General features: G+C 39.6%; 1 protein-coding gene across 1 annotated transcript in view; it reads right to left on the reverse strand.

Moving 5' to 3' along the window:
• The window catches only part of MORC1 (MORC family CW-type zinc finger 1), a 136,686-nt gene that overhangs the window by 37,833 nt on the left and 82,694 nt on the right, over positions 1–16,159 (reverse strand). Inside the window, exons 16-18 of the mRNA XM_036348532.1 lie at positions 7,893–7,958; positions 6,075–6,314; positions 1,345–1,449 (exon numbers count right to left, since the gene is read on the reverse strand). Coding sequence (XP_036204425.1) covers positions 1,345–1,449; positions 6,075–6,314; positions 7,893–7,958 — 411 coding nt within the window. The remainder of the gene's footprint in view (positions 1–1,344; positions 1,450–6,074; positions 6,315–7,892; positions 7,959–16,159) is intronic.

The following is a 16,159-nucleotide window of genomic DNA, read 5'->3' on the forward strand; positions in this document are numbered from 1 at the left end:
CTAATATCTGAATGAACTTTGTATTATAATACAAAGGACACTATCCTAAATAATAAAAGCCTAATATGCTAAGTGTCCAGTTGACCAGTTGGCCGTTCAACCACTCAAAGCGTAATATGCTATTGACTAGTGGCCCGATGCATGAAATTACTGCAAGAGTAGGCTTTCCTTCCCCGGGCTACCGGCACCAGCTTCCCTATGGCACCGGGAACCCAGGCTTCCCTCCAGTCACTGGCAGGCACCCGGGACCCCAGTCTAATTAACATATTACTCCTTTATTATTATAGATATGCTAAGGACGTTCAACCACTCGCTATGATGTGCACTGACCACCAGGGGGCAGATAGTCAACCGGTCAACCAGTTGCTATGACATGCACTGACCACCAGGGAACAGATGTCCAACCGGTAGGTTAGCTTGCTGCTAGGGTCTGGCTGACGGGACTGAGCAAGACGGGCCTGACATGCCCTGGAGCCCTCCTGCAGTCCCTCCCCGGCTGGCCAACCTCCTGTGTCCCTCCCTGGCCCAATCGTGCACCGGAGGGGTACCTCGGCCTGGCCTGTGCCCTCTCATATTCTGAGTCCCCTCGGGGAATGTTGGAGAGCTGGTTTTGGCCTGCTCCTGTGGGCCAGGCTGAGGGACCCCACTGGGCCTCTAGTATAACATAATGGACAATGTCTTTAACTTGGCTTCAAAGATCAAGTGTTTCTCAAGTGGTGAATCCCTGAGTCAGTTCTTCCTAAACACCAAGGGCTTTTGCACTGGGTTCGGCGAGGCAAAGCAACTCTGTTGGGGTCTACGGTAGAATAGTCCAGACATATAGTTTTTGATATCAACTACCAAGCTAGAGTCAGGGATACTAAATCAAGGGGAATAAATGGAAAGTATGTCTATTTTTTAAACAGACTTCTCTTAGCAGGGCTCTTTTTGACAGTAGCCTAGTTTAAGTCAATTTGGAACTACACTTTCTGATAAGAATTCATATTACAAATTACAGAAAGGTTCAGAGGCTTTGGATTTGAGCATATAGGTTTTCAGATGATCTTCAAGCATACAATGTATATGTATGTATATAATGTTAAAGTTTTCACAGCCTAATAACTAAAATGAAAAGCACCATGAGCTAGCAGTCAGGAGGTATAAGTTAGTTTTATTTTTACTAGTTTGTTTAGCCTTGGGTAAGTAACTTTTCCGAGTATTGTTTCATCACCTAAAAAACTAGGTCATTAATTAGATGTTTCAGTTACTTTGAGGAACTAATGTGAAATGCTTCTTGGATTCATCTAATCTTTATGAAAGTGAATAAATCTCAAGGTGTCATTTAGTCAGTAAAGTTCATCTCACCAGGATTGTATCTTGATCGCTGTTGCTGGTTTCAACTTCAATCAAACCCTGACATTCTTGCACAAGGTTCTGATTCTCCTTCCTTTTCATTTCCCAAGAAGAGGCCTATAGCAAGGTATTAACGAAAATATACAAGGATTAGTGGCAATCAATGATACACATTAAACTACCTTCACTCACCCTCTATTAACTTTTGTATAGAAGCAGATCTCTGTAGGAGAAACAGAGGAAATTAAATTTCTGATCGTTGCTCTCAAGAAGTATATGATTTAGTTATACATTATTAAAGATTAAATAATAACAGACAACAATTCAAAAGACTATCATAAGACAACTTAAGTATGAAATGAGTGGTGTAAATTATTATGCTCAATGGTGAATCAAAAGGCTTGTAGTATTTTGCAAAGGAGCTGCATGAATTACTGCCCATATATTGGATAAATAATGTCTCATATGGATATACATACTGTTCTTAAAATCTATGGAGGTGCTGCTGAAGAGTAAGATATGTATTCATTTCACAGTATCTACGATGGCTTTCTCTTATTATGTAGTTCTTAACAATGCATACTAGACATGCCTAGTATTATGTGAGATATCTACAGTCATTCTATTGATATTGAAAGATGTCCTCATACTTGCAAGGTGAGAAAAAGAATGGAAAATTTATGATGCAGGGTAAGGGCTCCTTTGATTAGAATGGCTAGAGGCAGACTCTTAGCTTCTTGAGGGCAAGATTAACTGTGTTAATCCTGGAGACCGCAGCACCTGGTCCAGAGTAAAAGATTAATATTTTGTTTGTTCAGTGAAATGAATTAACAAATAACACGGGGAAAACTTAAAAGAATTAAAAGTTGCAGATGTAGGAAACCACAAGAATATTACTTTTAGTGGGAGACTGTTTTTCAGGAAATGAGAGGAAAGTTTTTCGGGATAAAGAAAGTGGAATCTCCTGAGAAACACAAGAGTGTGATAAAAAACAATTCTCTAGAAAGAACAGGTAATTAATTAATTACCTGTATTAACAGAGCAGAACTGTGGTGCAAATGAGCTAAATTATTTGCTAATACCAGAGCCCTTTTTATCAAACTTTTGGAGCAGGTGGTGAGATTTACTCAGAGCACATCTGCCTTCCTAATCCCTTCTACTTAGGCAAATATTAAAATTAATTACACTCCTTGCACTTACTTTGGCAGTGGTAATGCCTAGTACTGTATTTACCAGACAGAATATTAAAAATTCACTGCAAATAATCCTCAAGTAATTAAAAGTTGTTTCAATTGCAGTTTAAAAGCTGATTAAATTCATTTTTCAACAGCTTATAAAGAATGACACAGTCTCCTGATCTACCCACCTTGTAGATTTTGGTAAGTACAGGATATCTTCTGAAGTAAAATTATTTTACCTTTTCAAGAGTTGACATATAACGAGTCTCCCTTTCTTCACCCTCCACTTGCTAATCAAACTATCTATTCTTCTCCCCTCTTTACTCCAACAAAAACAGTAAAATGCTTCCTGAGCTCATCCCTATTACCCCTAAGTCATTAAGTCAATGGACTTTTTTAGAGGCCTTTGGCCTCTCAGTAGAATTTTACCTCTCTGACCATCTCCCCTTGGGTTGCCTTTTGTTCCCCCTCCCCTTGGCTTTAATAATAAAACAAATTCCTGATTTCTTCTCCTACTGCTCTGGCTAGTCCCTCACAATCCCTTGTGCACACATCCTCAGACTGCTAGGCAGGTTCCTGTGTAGTCTTTCTTTTCTTCTTACCCTTACTCCTCACTTGGCATGTTCTCTAGGGAGTCTCGAAGTGTGTAAGCTGAAGTCATGCTCCTCCTCACAAGCCCAACCATCTTCTAGCATTCCATATTTCAATGAATGGATTCACCATCCAACCAGGTGCAAGAGCCAGAGGTTCTGTAGTCATTCTTGCCATTTCCCTCTGCTTCACCTTTTATATTCAATATATCACCCAGAGGTGCCAGTGTTCCCTCCTCAAGACAACAGAAGAAACAAATGGATCCACTTCTCTCTACTCCCCCACCATCATCCTAGCCCTTACTACTGGTATTTCTCATGCGAACACTAACTACCCTGTAATAGCCTAACTACGCTGCCTGAATTCACTCTGCTCTCTACTAACCCTTCTTCAATACTCAGCAGAAGTAATAGTCTCCCAAGGAAAATCTAGCCATGCCACTTCCGTACCTGAAGCTCTTCAATGGTTTCCCATTGCTTTGGGGATAAATGTGAAACCTCTTGTCTAAGGTTATATATAGGATCTTTACGGTCTGGTCACTCCATCCTCGTCTTACACCAGCCTCTTTCAATCTAGCTGCTCCATCACAGCTTAGTTGTCTTCCTAAGGCACTCTGTATTCACCATGCTCCCTGTCAGAGCATGCACTGCTCCTGAGTCCTCTGCTCCAGTGGCCTCAGTTTACTATCCTGCCGACTATGCCACTGTCAGAGCACTCTTTTTAAAAAAATGTATTTTATTGATCTCAGGGAGGAAGGAGGGGGAGAGAGAGAGATAGAGAGAGAGAGAGAGAGAGAGAGGGAGAGAGACAGAGAGAGGGGGAGAGAGAATAACACTAATGATGGGAGAGAACCATTGACAGACTGTCTCCTGCACACCCCCTACTGGGGACCAGGCCCACAACCCGGGTGTGTGCTCTTGACTGGAATCAAATCCGGGACCCTTCAGTCTGCAGGCAGATGCTCTATCTATGAGCCAAACCCTGCATGCTTGTACAAGTGTGGGAGTACAGGTTCTGATCCTGTCCAACTATGCTAACTGTAGGGTCTGAGCCCCTCTGCCAGGGGCTGAACCTTCTTGGATGCTGGGTGGTAGATAGAGAAGCCATGAGAAGTTGTGGGTGTGTAAGAATGAGTCTTTATTACAGGCCAAGTAGCCATTGCTAACAAGGAGAATCAGACAAAACAATTCTTCACAACAGTCCCATACAGGCAGCCGCACACTGGCTGGTTAACAAATACATCTTTCCCACAAAGCAGCAGCAGCCTCTGTACCTATAGTTATTATCTGAGCAGCTGTGTTTCCTCTAGACCAAGCATGTCAAACTCGCAGCAAATAAATGAGGCAAACCCCCAATTTTGGAATTGCACAATTAATGGAAGTCAGGGTTAAAGGATAAAACTAATTTATACACAAGGTATTACTCACATGCAGTATTTTGGACATAGCAAGGGCTGAAGGAATATCTGCTGAATACATGAACTTGTATGTATATGATACACAATTCAAAATAAAATTCTGATGATTATAGACAGATTCAGCTTGGCTTCTATTGTCTCAAAAAAATTTATGACCAAAACTTTAAAGTTATAGGGAACTGGACTTTCAATATTTTAAGAGAACAAGCTACACAAAAACGGAATGACAAAGGCTGCCTTCGGAGGTAATGAGTCTCCATCACTAAAGATTTTCAAGAAAAGTCTATATACCATTTGCCAAAGATATTACAAAGGAATGTGTGAGATATTTCTGTAATGTAACTATTGTTCAGAATAATTGCTTCTGAAAGAACCATGCCTAAAATACCTTGTCTCCCACAATGCATAATATAGTATCTTACAGAGGGCAGAAGTTCAGTAGATATCTGCTGATTAAAGCAGTTTATTCCTTTCAGAGCCTACAGCAGTTCTTTTTAATATATTTTACGGTAGCCGGTATCTACCCTTGAAGGGTGAATTTAATTTTTGGAAATAGGAAAAAGACATTAGAACTCAAGTTTGATGAATAAGGCAGATAAACTAGGCCATAAATTTTGGCATGTAAAGGATTTAAAATGGTAGTGAGATAATAATGTCTGTAATAATTTAGCATTGTGTCTGGCACACTGAGTTTTGGGCACTGTCATTATTACAAACTGAATCTGAGGGCTAATTCTCAAAAAGGACTTAAGTAAAGGTAACATTGTAAGAATGAAAGTACAGCAATTCTTTTAAAAGAAAGAAACTCTCACTGGCTGGTGTGACTCAGTGGTTGAGCATCATCCCATGCACCGAGAGGCTGCTGGTTCGATTCCTGGTCAGGGCACATGCCTGGGTTGTGGCCTTGATCCCTAGTAGGGGGCGCCAGCAGGGGGCGCCTGCAGGAAGCAGCAGATCGATGTTTCTCTCTCATTGATGTTTCTCTTTCCCTCTCCCTTCCTTTCTCTCTAAAATCAATAAAAAACATATTTAAATAACTCTTAAAAAGGAAAGAAACTAATTTGGATACATAGACATTCTCAGGTAGAACATTTATTAAAATCAGTCTCAACACTTAGTTGTACTATTGAAACTATATCCCATTTTCCCGGAACCATGACTATAGGGGTAACTAACTATTATAGAATTTGGCTAAGCATTTTTGCTGTAAAGCATTGGATGCAAAATCCTCAAGTCTACAGGTTTATCCTATATGAGCATCCTATATGAATATGTCTCTCAAATACAGGCATATCCTTTGGGGGCCTTTCAGTTGGTTGAGCTCTCCATACATTTTGCTGATGTGCTGATATTAGCAATCTGACCTTTCCTCCAAAAGAGAGAACACAGAAGAAAAAATAGAAATTGGAACCTTGTCCAGGAAACTGAGATTATAATGTGTGTGTTTTAATTAGAGTGCTTTAAAAATGTGAAAATGAAGCAAAACCTTTACCACCTGCTATTTCCAGAGAAGAAGAATACTACACATTTGGTGACTAAGAAGAGAAAAAACACACCTGGGATCTCTCAGTGAGCCTGACCTTTTCTGGGAGGGCTGCTGGATGTCTCTGCTGTGGCTCTGCCTTCTTCCTTGTAGACTTCATCACTTTAGTCTCTGAAACGAACTCCACATCAGAGTCCGTCCCTTCCGTGTTGCTCTTCCAGCTTCTTTGGGCGGCCGGGAGCTCAAAGGATGCAAGAGACTCATGCTTCAAGTCATAACCCGAAGGCCTGATTTTTTGAGGTTTTGTATTTTCCTTAAACAACAAAGGATATGTTTTTATTTTTTAGTAGTCAGCTTATTTCTCATTAAGCACCATTTTTCTAAAAACCTTACAACACTAGGTGATATTTATTACTAATAAAAACCTTAAAAAGCAGAAGCTTAGAAACGAACTTTAGCAAATGTATACCACTATAATGGCTCATTCAGAATCAATAGAGCTGGGCTGAGTCAACAAATCTAATTTTGAGGATTCAGAAGACCCCAAATTGAGAACAGTGTGCTTCTTGATTCCTTCCAACAGAGATTTACTTGCCTTTGGCTCCCTGGTGCATATATATATAAATAATCTGCTTATCTAAATGTTGGCTGGGGTTTATCAATCCCATAATCTGCCTGTTAACAAATGTGAACTAAAATTATAATTTTCCATGTTTTCTGTGTGATGGTATAACTGAAAGCTTTATGTAAAGATTTATAAATTTTCCCTCTACATTTTCAATTTTAGATAATAGATATTTGAGAAATATAATACAACTAGAGGCCCAGTGCATGACATTTATGCACTGGGGGGGGGGGGGCCCTCAGCCCAGTCTGCACCCTCTCGCAGTCTGGGACCCCTTGGGGGATGTCTGCCTGTGGACAACCCCCGAGGGGTCCTTAGTACTGCCACAGAGGCAGGAGAGGCTCCCACCACTGCTTCTGTGCTCGCCAGCTGTGAGCCCGGCTTCTGGCTGAGCAACACTCCCCCTGTGGGAGCGCACTGACAACCAGGGCACTCCTGCATTAAGCATCTGCCCCTTGGTGGTCAGTGTGCGACATAGCGACTGGTCGTTCCATTGTTTGGTCAATTTGCATATTAGGGTTTTATTATATAGGATATGACATTTAGCAAACATAAGAAACAATGTAGAAATTACACATATAACATATTTCTAGGCAAATATATCCAGATAGTCTCTCTCTTCATATTAAATATATAAATATATGTATCATATATATCCATTGAAAATATTGGAAAGAAATACATTAAAATATATTAAATGGTCATCAGCTCTAGGAAGTAAGACAATACATGATTTAAATTTTCTTATTTATATTTTATTTTCTGTGTTTTCCTAATAAACATTTTTTCTTATTAATATCACCCTAATAAGAAAAATGGTGACAGTTTTAAAAGAATTCATTAGTGCTTCACTTTTTTTTTAAATATATTTTATTGATTTTATACAGAGAGGAAGGGAGAGGGATAGAGAGCCAGAAACATCGATGAGAGAGAAACATCGATCAGCTGCCTTCTGTACAACTCCCACTGGGGATGTGCCCGCAACCAAGGTACATGCCCCTGACCGGAATCGAACCTGGGACCCTTCAGTCCTCAGGCCGATGCTCTATCCACTGAGCCAAACCGGTTAGGGCCACTTTTTTAATATATCTTTTGGTGTTGACAATATTACAGATAATCTCCCATTTACCCCCTTTTATTTCCCTCCTCCCAGAGTGCTTCACTTTTTGAAGCTCATAAACCATGATGACATTTGGCCCTTGATAAGTCTTATCCTTTATATGAAAAACATCACACAAATGGCTCAATCCTACTTTAATCACTCACCTTAGATGCTGAAATTCGGCAGATGGTAGTGGACTCAGCAATCCTGCTTTTTGGTATAAACTGAAGCTATTATGGAAAAAGTCATTAGACAAATGTGAGTAACAAATAACTTGCAATTGGCATATTACAATAATTCAATATTCTTCACTTCTTAGAAGTTTCAAGATTGCATATCCTCACCGATAATTGATCATTACTTAAGGGTTCCCTTCCAGTTTAGATGTTCTGATTAGTGGGGACTGGATGGTAAAAGAGAACCCGATGGCTGTTGAAACATTATAGATCAAATGTCTCATGGGCAAGGTCAGGGTGCCCCTGCATCAAACACCATCTCCCCAGGCCTCTCTACCCTTTCGGAGACCCTGGGTTCCCTACTCTGAGGTCCCAGCATCTGGAATGCATTCTGACCTTCAGCAATAGCTCCGTCTAGGTCAGAGCTCCAGACCTGAGCTTCAAGGGACTTTTGAGGGTAGAGTGGCTTTATCCCTCCTCGCTGGATGCTGCCTTATCCCCCTCATCCAGCTGCTGCCTTGCAAGCAGAGGCAGGGCTAGAGGGAGAGGAAGCATTTGCTCTCCCTGAAAAAGAAGCACCTTTTAAGCTAAATTGGCTGTGATGACCATTAGCCTAAAATGATGAGACACTGATGAAATACACAGAGAGAACATAAAGAACAACACAGGCTCTGCACCCCAGGCCCAGCTTCACTCCCCTCGGGTTGGAACCCTGAGAAGGGGACCACTTGCACCTCCTTTCAGTGTGCCCATCATCTCTTACTGTTCCATTGCAGTATCAGCTTGGTCCAGATTCTCTAAGACAGGATATTTACATTGCTCTTATATGTACCTATCCCCCAAATTGGTCCTGACTCTGATTAAGGGTGAGATCTGTTCTCTGCGGAAAATTTTTTAGATGTGGATGGAATGCAGAGATTTTTAAATAGTGCCTTTTCCTCTTTGCTCAGATCCAAATGCCCCTTGGTGCATCTTATAAATTCCAGATATCTTCAAGGCAACCCTTGCAAAACTGAATCCACTATTTTGCCTCTACCTACACTCACCCCCAACCAGTACTTCCTAGAGCATTCCCCTTTCTTTTTTTAAAATGTATTTTTATTGATTTCAGAAAAGAAGAGAGAGGGAAAGGGAGAGAAACATCAATGACAGAGAATCATTGATCGGCTGCCTCCTGCACACTCCACATTGGGAATCGAGCCTGCAACCCAGGCATATACCCTGATCAGGAATCAAACTGCGACCTTCTGGTTCTTAGGTCAACGCTCAACCACTGAGCCACACCAGCCCAGCAGTGGATTCCTCTTTCGACTAATGACATCACCATACACCCAGCCATCCAAGCTAGGTTATCTTTGGCTGATCATCACTCTCAATCCCTTCCACCTAATCAGTGATCAAGCCTTGTGGATTTCTCCACTTAAATATATTTTAAATTCAAAACTTTACACTGGCCTCAAATAACCATACTTTTTGTTGATGTTGTTGTTAATCCTCACCCAAAAATATTTTTCCATTGATTTTTAGAGAGAGTAGAAGGGAGTGGTAGAGACAGAGAAAGAGAAACATCCATGTGAGAAACACATCAAATCTTGGCTCCTCCTGGTACATGCCCTGACCAGAATCTAACTGCTCTAACCACTTAGCAACTGGCTAGGGTAAATAACCATACTTTTTAAAGGCTTTTATCATTTCTGATTGAACTATTTTCTATAATCTCCCATTTTCTTGCTTCTAGTTCAGAGACTTTTCTAGACCTATGTCACAACCACTTTCTATACAATATTATTCTCTTTATTAAAAGATGGAAGAGGAGGAGGAAGGGTGGGGGTAGATGGCATTCTCAAAATTAAATGCATGTAATTAGAATCACCTGGTAAGTGTTTAGAGCAAACTACCGATTCCATGTTCTTAAGCCCTAGAATTCTCAATGAATTGTGTGAAGTGGGGGAGCCTAGCGTCAGCATTTTATGGAACGCTCCACGTGACTCTATATGCAGTCAGGACTGAGAACCACCAGCCTAGCAGACAGAGTCTCATTTCTACAGCACTGGGCATATGGAATGGCCCATACATTCAAGTCCCTTAAATGGAACCAAACAGCACCTACCATAACGTAACAATCAGCTTTCCAATGGCTGTTGCCTAAACTTTTAAATTCCTCTTCTGAGCCATTTTCCACCCCTCTAATGCCCCCTGTTGCCCTCACAGACTCAGTCCCCAATCCCTATTTCCCAGGTTCACTTTTATGTTCTCATGCTTTTGTATAACCCAGTGATGGCGAACCTTTTGAGCTCGGCGTGTCAGCATTTTGAAAAACCCTAACTTAACTCTGGTGCCGTGTCACATACAGAAATTTTTTGATATTTGCAACCATAGTAAAACAAAGATTTATATTTTTGATATTTATTGTATATATTTAAATGCCATTTAACAAAGAAAAATCAACCAAAAAATGAGTTCGCGTGTCACCTCTGACACGCGTGTCATAGGTTCGCCATCACTGGTATAACCTATTTCCTTTGCCTGTAATAACTTCCCAATCTTCTCCATTTTTTAGAGCAGGGGTCCTCAAACTACGGCCCGTGGGCTACATGCAAATACAAGTATTGTATTTGTTCCCGTGTTGTTGGTTTTTTTTTTACTTCAAAATAAGATATGTGCAGTGTGCATAGGAGTTTGTTCATAGTTTTTTTTAAACTATAGTCCGGCCCTCCAACGGTCTGAGGGACAGTGAACTGGCCCCCCGTTTAAAAAGTTTGAGGACCCTGTTTTAGAGAGTTCACTCATCCTTCAAGTCTCAGTTCAAATTTTATACATTCTAAATACATCTCCCAATTCCCCAAGGGAAAATTGCTTTATCTTCTATGCCTCTGTAGTATAATTTCTTTTTAGATGTTTATATAGATAATATATTCACATGGAACAACATATATTTTTAAGTCTATTTTTTAAGTTTCCTTACTACTCCATTCTCCATCTGTCCAGTTCACATTCCTCTAACAAATAACCACTGTTGCTCCTTTTTTGTTTATATTTCCAGAGATTTGTTTGCACATTGTATACAAGCATATATAAATAAATTGCCCCCCCTTTTTTGAGGTAGGGAAAAATGGTAGCATTTATATACATAGTCTGTATCTTGCTTTTTTACTTAAGGAGATATATATCTATATCTCCATCCTTGAGATCTTTCTCTGTTAGTACTTTAAAAGTTTCTTCATCCCTTTCTTCAGCTGCATTGAAGTTTCTTATTACTAGTATTATTGTTTCTTTTTCCATGCATTGTGCTTTATGGAACTCAACACTACATTAACTGGAGTGAGAGATTTATAATTGATGCATCTTCACTGTGAACTACTGACTTTTGCCTAATTAAGTGCCCTTCCCTGCACTGTTTAAAGTTTTCCCCTTGAATTTCAACTTGTCTGATTTTAGGCTGGACCCCTAATTTATTTTCGTATATTTATTTGAATTCAACCCTTCTGAATTACCATTTTAGATGTATGTCTTGCATACAGTGCACGCTTGATCTTTGCTATGTGATACAACCTGAAGTTCTTTATCCTTTATTAAGGTAGGCTTAGGCCATTTATATGTATTGATTTATGTGTTTGGTAATATGATTTTATTTTGGTTTTTTTTATAATTTCTCTTAAGTTTTTTTAATTATTATTATTAGTTAAGGTATTACAAATGTGTCCTCATCCCCCCCATTAACCCCCAACCTCCCCCCCACACACACACTCATGCTCCCATTCCCCCTGTTGTCCATGTCCATTGGTTTGGCTTATATACATGTATACAAGTCCTTCGGTTGATCTCTTCCCCTTACCCGCGCCCTCCCCTACTTTCCTTCTGGAGATTGATAGCCTGATTGCTGTTTCTCAGTCTTTGGGTCTGTCCCTTTTCATCAGTCTATGTTGTTCTCTATAATCCACAAATGAGTGAGATCATGTGGTATTTATCTTTCTCTGACTGGCTTATTTCACTTAGCATAATGCTCTCCAGTTCCATCCATGCTGTTGCAAAAGGCAAGAGTTCCCCCTTTTTTACCGCAGCATAGTATTCCATTGTGTATATGTATCACAGTTTTCTAATCCACTCATCTGCTGATGGGCACTTAGGCTGTTTCCAAATCTTAGCTATGGCGAATTGTGCTGCTATGAACATAGGGGTGCATATATCCTTTCTGATTGGCGTTTCTGGTTTCTTGGGATATATTCCTAGTAGTGGGATCACTGGGTCAAATGGGAGTTCCATTTTTAGTCTTCTGAGGTAGCTCCATACTGTTCTCCACAGTGGCTGCACCAGTTCTCTTAAGTTTTTAATGATATAGTCCATTCTGTGTGTGTGTATATGTGTGTGTGTGTGTGTGTGTGTGTAGGTACTTCTGATATGTAGGTTTTTTTCTTTGTGTACCATTATAATGACAACTTTATATAATACCCTTATTGTTAGTTCTATTTTAGATAGTGTCTATAAGTTTCCTATTCTGAATAGTAACAAAATTTATTTTCTCTTCCCTCTTTTCTCACATTCTCTGATATTTATTGATATTATCTTTGTTAGTGTTTATACTAGTACCAAAAAGTATGTTTAAATTGCTTAAATGATAGATCTTATTCCCTAGTATAGGTCATACAACTTACCTTTCACCTTTCATTCTTGACTCCTATTTTTGTTAGCTGGTTCATTACTACATTTCCAGGATATTTACACTCGGTTTGATACCTAATGTTACATGAGTTTTTGTCTTATTTTTAGAATTAAATGCAGTCAATGCTTATTTCCAGTTCTTTGCTGTAGAATTTTATGATTTCTTGGCTGGTTCAAATTTAACCTCTAGTTGTTTCCTCAAAAGGAATCATGAGAACAAAATTGCTTGAAGTGTATTTTTTTTCTATTATCAAAATTCATTTGTAGATTTTTTATTTGAGAATGGTATGGTGAATATAAAATTATTGGTTTAAAACTTCTTTCCTTAAGGATCTTATAGCTTACTTCACTACCACCTGGAGCTGAGACTTTTGTAGAGAATTTGAAGCCAATCTATTTTTTTTCTCCCTGTAAGTGATTTGGTCTTTATGTCTATTCACCAAAAGATAACTTTTCTTTACAGTTGAGTAACTATACTAGAATATGTTTTGTTGTTGACTATTCTGAAACAGTTTTCCCTACCATGTTTCAAATACATAGTTTGAAGTTCTATTTTTTTCTTGAAAACTTTTTCTGACTTATACCTTTAAAAATGTGTTCTGCCCTCACTTTTTCTTTGGGTACTCCAATTATGCAAATAGTGACTCTCCTTTTATTAGGTGTATGTGGACACCTTTAACTTCTCTCTCACAATCTTGGAGGGAAAAAATGTCTATCCTCTTACCCTAAATTAAACTCTCTACCTGAGTTCTAGTAATCCTTCTTTCCTGTTTTTGCTGGAATTTCTCTACATCAATCAGGCCTCATCTCTGCTGTGAACTTTCTCCAATTGCACTGGTTGCTTTCTCTTAGTCCAGAAACACTGCCAAATCTCTCCCAACTACAAATTTCTCCCAACCTTAACTGCCCTCTTACCTTCACCCCTATCTTCTCTGATCCTTCAGTAAAAGTTTTCTAAAGTAGCTTATTACTTATCACTCCCATTTCTTTACTTTCCATTGACTCCTCAACCAACCTGGCTTAATGTTTGAAACTTTTCTTGCTTATCTGAAAAACAACTTTAAGTTATAAAAACCAACGGATCAAGATAATGAGAAGACAAACCACAAACAGGAAGAAAATGTTTGCAAAAGAAACATCTGGTAAAACATCAAAGTGTTATTCAAAATGTACAAAGAACTCTTTAAACTCAACAACAACAAAGAGAAAAACAAGCTACTGATTAAAAATGGGCCAAAATATATATGTAACCTTACGTTCACTGCAGCATTATTTACAAGTAGAGGCCCGGTGCACAGGATTCACACACTGGTGGGGGGCGTGGCCTGCGGGGATCCACCACTGTGGGACCGCCACTCATCCTGGTCAGCTGAGAGGCACTCCCACTGTGGGGGCGCACTGACCACCATGGGGCAGCTCCTGTGTTGAGTGTCTGCCCCATGGTGGTCAGTGCACATCATAGCGACTGGTTGACTGGTTGTTCTGGTCGTTCCGCCATTCAGTCACTGGGCTTTTATTATATAGCATCGCCAAGACATGGAAACAACCCGTCTGTCCTTCAGTGGATAATTGGATAACGAAAATGTGGTACATGTATATAATAGAATACTATTTAGCCATAAAAAAAAGATGAAATACTGCCATTTGCTACAACATGGATGGATCTTGAGAGTATCATACTAAGTGAAATAAGTCAGACAAAAAGGATAAGAACTATATGATTTCACTCATATGTGGCATCAAACAAATAAACAAAAAGAACCAAACTTATAAATACAGACAACAGAATGATGGTGACCAGAAGGGAAGGGGGATGGACCAAGAGGGTAAAAGGGGTCAAATAGGTGACAAAAAGAAACTAGGCTTCTGAAGGTGAGCACATAATTGAGAATTCTCTTTACAGGGGAAGGATGATTCTAGACCAATGTGAAGCAAAGGTCATTGACAGACATCAGTTAGTTCTCTGGGACTGATTTAGAACCTCCAGATGTGTCAAGAAACCCTCCTCCCCTCTTACCCTTGTTCAAAATCAGAACAATCGTGAAGTACAGTCCTTAAACTGAATTCAAAATGTAAACCTTGGTCCTGAGTAAGGAGATTAGGTCAAGTGAGTAGCCTGCCTTGGAAGGAAGTTAAACACCTGTAACACCTGTACCCTATTCTGAGCAGACTTAGGACCTGAGGTGCACCCAGGATACCAGGCAGCCTCTGGCTGTCCCTGATTAGCATGCATGCTAATTGAAAAATGGATGAACATACAGTTCAGGTGCTTAAGGAATTTTTGTACGGCAGAGATAAAAGAGGCATATTGGTAGTGAAACCCAAATTGGTATTCCCTCCATTAAAAATCATTTTAGGCAACACACCTAAACCTCTACTTGAATCTCTGTGGATGGAATAAAAACGACTGACTGACATGTGGCAAGACTTCCTGTCACTGTCAAAGCTACTCCTGTCCCTTTTGGAGTAAGGATGAGCTCCCTCTGGACTCACACTGCTATGTGCCTCTGTGGCAACATTTGGTCACTTCTGTGAAACCCAGGAGCAAACAGCAATGGATGGTATTCCTTGGTCCCAATCTCCAGGGCAGAATAGGCAGACTTTGAATCCAGAAGCAGGGACTATCCTGGTCTCATCACAGAACACTGCTCTCAAGCCAGATTGTACTGATGACCCTATGACTGCTGGTGCTGTCCTGTTTGTTTTGTAAACTAAGAATGTTGTTCTGTCTGGTAGTGTGACATCAATTCCTCAAGAAGGGATAAAAGAAGAATCTGCATAAGCAATTCAAGTTAAGAAGTTGTTTCTAACAGTGAGCCAGGGGTGATGGTGGGAGGTACGCAAGATGTTTGCCTTCAAGAAACTTCTCAACTAGTTCATCATGGGCAATTCGTTTAATGTCTCATTTGCTATGCTGTGAACACAGGGCCCACAAGTGTGAATATGTTATGCATCATCCCTTTTGGAAAAGCAATGCATCACCATAGAGAAATGAGATCTTTGTAGGGAGAGTAATAAAGTAAAATATTTCAGCTACAGTGTGTATAATAGCCTCTTGTTAGACAAAGGACTTTAGGTGTCATAAATTTTAGATTATGGCAGTTTCTGTAAGGAAGCTGAAAAGTACTCTTGATGAATAAATATGTTTCCTAAGACATCTGTCTGCATAATTATACAGATTTGAAATCTCAGCATCCTACACAATAATGACACATTAAACAGATGAAATTGTAAATGGGAAAAAGTGTTCACATTCTTCATTACAGAGTTATACTTAGATATGCCATTTCAACTGGAAAACATAGCTAAATGTTAAGCATGTCTTCTCTCTCCACATTTATTGCTAAAACAACCAATGTGGGACTTGTCAGCTTAAACTACATATTGTGTCCACGTGAGCACTACAAAAGAAAAGGATGCTATTGCTGGAGTTCTTTTTCAATAGGCATGGAGTTTTACAAAGGCTACTCATTGATGCAAAGACTGTGAACACAACAAATAAAATCCAAATACAGTCTCCGCACTCCCATCCAAATACAACACTTTATTTTGAGCAAGGACATTTTGGTTTACAATAACATATGCAAAAGGTTTAA

Source organism: Myotis myotis, unplaced genomic scaffold, assembly GCF_014108235.1.
Source record: "Myotis myotis isolate mMyoMyo1 unplaced genomic scaffold, mMyoMyo1.p scaffold_m19_p_2, whole genome shotgun sequence".
Classification (NCBI taxonomy): Eukaryota; Metazoa; Chordata; class Mammalia; order Chiroptera; family Vespertilionidae; genus Myotis; species Myotis myotis.